The sequence below is a fragment of the Galeopterus variegatus genome, unplaced genomic scaffold (assembly GCF_000696425.1).
Source record: "Galeopterus variegatus unplaced genomic scaffold, G_variegatus-3.0.2 Scaffold4091, whole genome shotgun sequence".
Classification (NCBI taxonomy): Eukaryota; Metazoa; Chordata; class Mammalia; order Dermoptera; family Cynocephalidae; genus Galeopterus; species Galeopterus variegatus.
In genome coordinates, this window is record NW_007730202.1 from 9921 (window position 1) to 11761 (window position 1841).

The 1841-nt window shown below is 30.1% G+C and overlaps 1 protein-coding gene across 1 annotated transcript in view; it reads right to left on the minus strand.

The window, feature by feature from the left end:
- GLMN (glomulin, FKBP associated protein) overlaps window positions 1-1841 on the minus strand; it is a gene marked incomplete at its 3' end in the record, with an annotated part of 28345 nt that overhangs the window by 1119 nt on the left and 25385 nt on the right. Inside the window, exons 12-13 of the mRNA XM_008586733.1 lie at window positions 1267-1386; window positions 282-388 (exon numbers count right to left, since the gene is read on the minus strand). Of these exons, the coding sequence (XP_008584955.1) occupies window positions 282-388; window positions 1267-1386 (227 nt within the window). The remainder of the gene's footprint in view (window positions 1-281; window positions 389-1266; window positions 1387-1841) is intronic.

A 1841-nucleotide genomic window follows, 5' to 3' on the forward strand; every position in this document is an offset into this window, starting at 1 on the left:
AGGTTCTTAGTTTTTAGTCACAATGCCATAGTTGCAAATCCCTATGGAATTCTGGATACATCAAAGGTAAAAATAATAGTGTTGGACATTCATCTGTTTTTGATTTTGTTTCTATATATTATATAATAACTTAAAGTATGAAAATCTTGTGTAATTTATGAATTAGCCATAGAACATAAAATCGCAGGAAAATACGTTTCACTAATTTAGCTTCCCTAAGCAGAGGTTTCACATTTTATTCTGAACTTACTATTAGTAAACCTTAGTAATGGTCATCTCACCTATCTGAGTTTTGCAGTAAATCTGTTTCAGCCCCCTCTGGAAGAAAGAGTACCAAATCTAGAAGAGAAATCAGCTGTGGTCCTGTAAACCATTTGTTATATGTTGTCTGTAAAGCAAAAGAAAAATTGGGAAAGGCTTTAAAAAACAGCTTGATAAATCATGTGTTTTTCTAATACCTTGACACTATAAAAACAAACTATTAAACATTTAAAATATATAGATATTTTTCTAAGTAACAGACTTTATTTTTACAGCAGTTTTAGGTTTACAGAGAAATTGAGCAGAAAGTAAAGATAGTCCCCCCCACACACAGTTTTTCCTATTAACATGTTACATTACTGTGGTACATTTATTACAATTATGAACCAATATTGATTATATTACTATTAACTCAATTTTACATTACGATCACTCTTTGTGTTGCACAGTTCTACAGGTTTTGCCAAATGCATAATGCCATATATTCACCGTTACAGCATCATACAGAATAATTTTGTTGCCCTAAAAATTCTCTGTGCTCCACCTATTCATCCTTCCCTCCCTTCCTTCCTCCTCTACTAAACCCTGACAACCATTGAGTCTTAAAATATATATTTTTAACTTTAATTTCCATACTTTCATTTACTTTCCAGACATCTGAAACAAACCCTGCCAGTTAAAAAATATTGGTATTCTCTCTGTTTTCTACATGCAATTACTAAGTATCCACAAATAGATGAGACTAAATTTCCATTAATTTTTCGGAAGTATATAGCAAAACGAAGTCATGATATAGCTCAAAGAATTAATAAAATTTCAATTTATAGTTAACAAAATTTCCAAATTCAGGGTTTAAAAAAAAAAAGTAGAAACAGGGAAAATATATACCTTAATACTACAAATAGAAAAAGACACTAGTGCAAAAATCCACATTAATGTATTCCTCATATGAATATATTACAAAATAAAATAAATTGATAATTGGCAGCTTGGCTATGCTCTTACCTTTAATGACATGTCAATTTGATTTTTAATATTTTGAATAATAAAGGCCTCCACACCTGAGTGATTACTTGTATTCAATAAGCACCTTGAAAGCAAAATTATAGTACATATGAAATTATTCTGGATTGCATTATAATTAAATGGTGATGAAAGTTTTACAAATTCAAATAGGCCATGTGTTATTTCTAGAAATACAAAACCCACACTGAAGACAATTAGCAATGTGATCAACCAATTACAAAGTTACCTGTAATAGTTACTGCTTTCATTAACTGGTAAATTCTATTTATAACTGGATCATTCCAACAAGAAATTTCTATTAAAACAAATTTGAATCTTTTTATCCATATAGTTGCAATAATTTAACATAGCAAGAATAATAGCCTAAAAACTCCCAAAATTACTTCCTGTGAAAGTAGACTAGTGTTTGGTTAGACTAGCTTAATGGCAAAGAAAGGAAAATCAATATGACTAGCTCAAGAAAAAAGGGGGATTTCCTGGTAGAGTTACAAATAGAACAGAACAGGGAAGCTGATATAAGACCAAAGATTTGAGATTTCATAAACCTGTTCTGA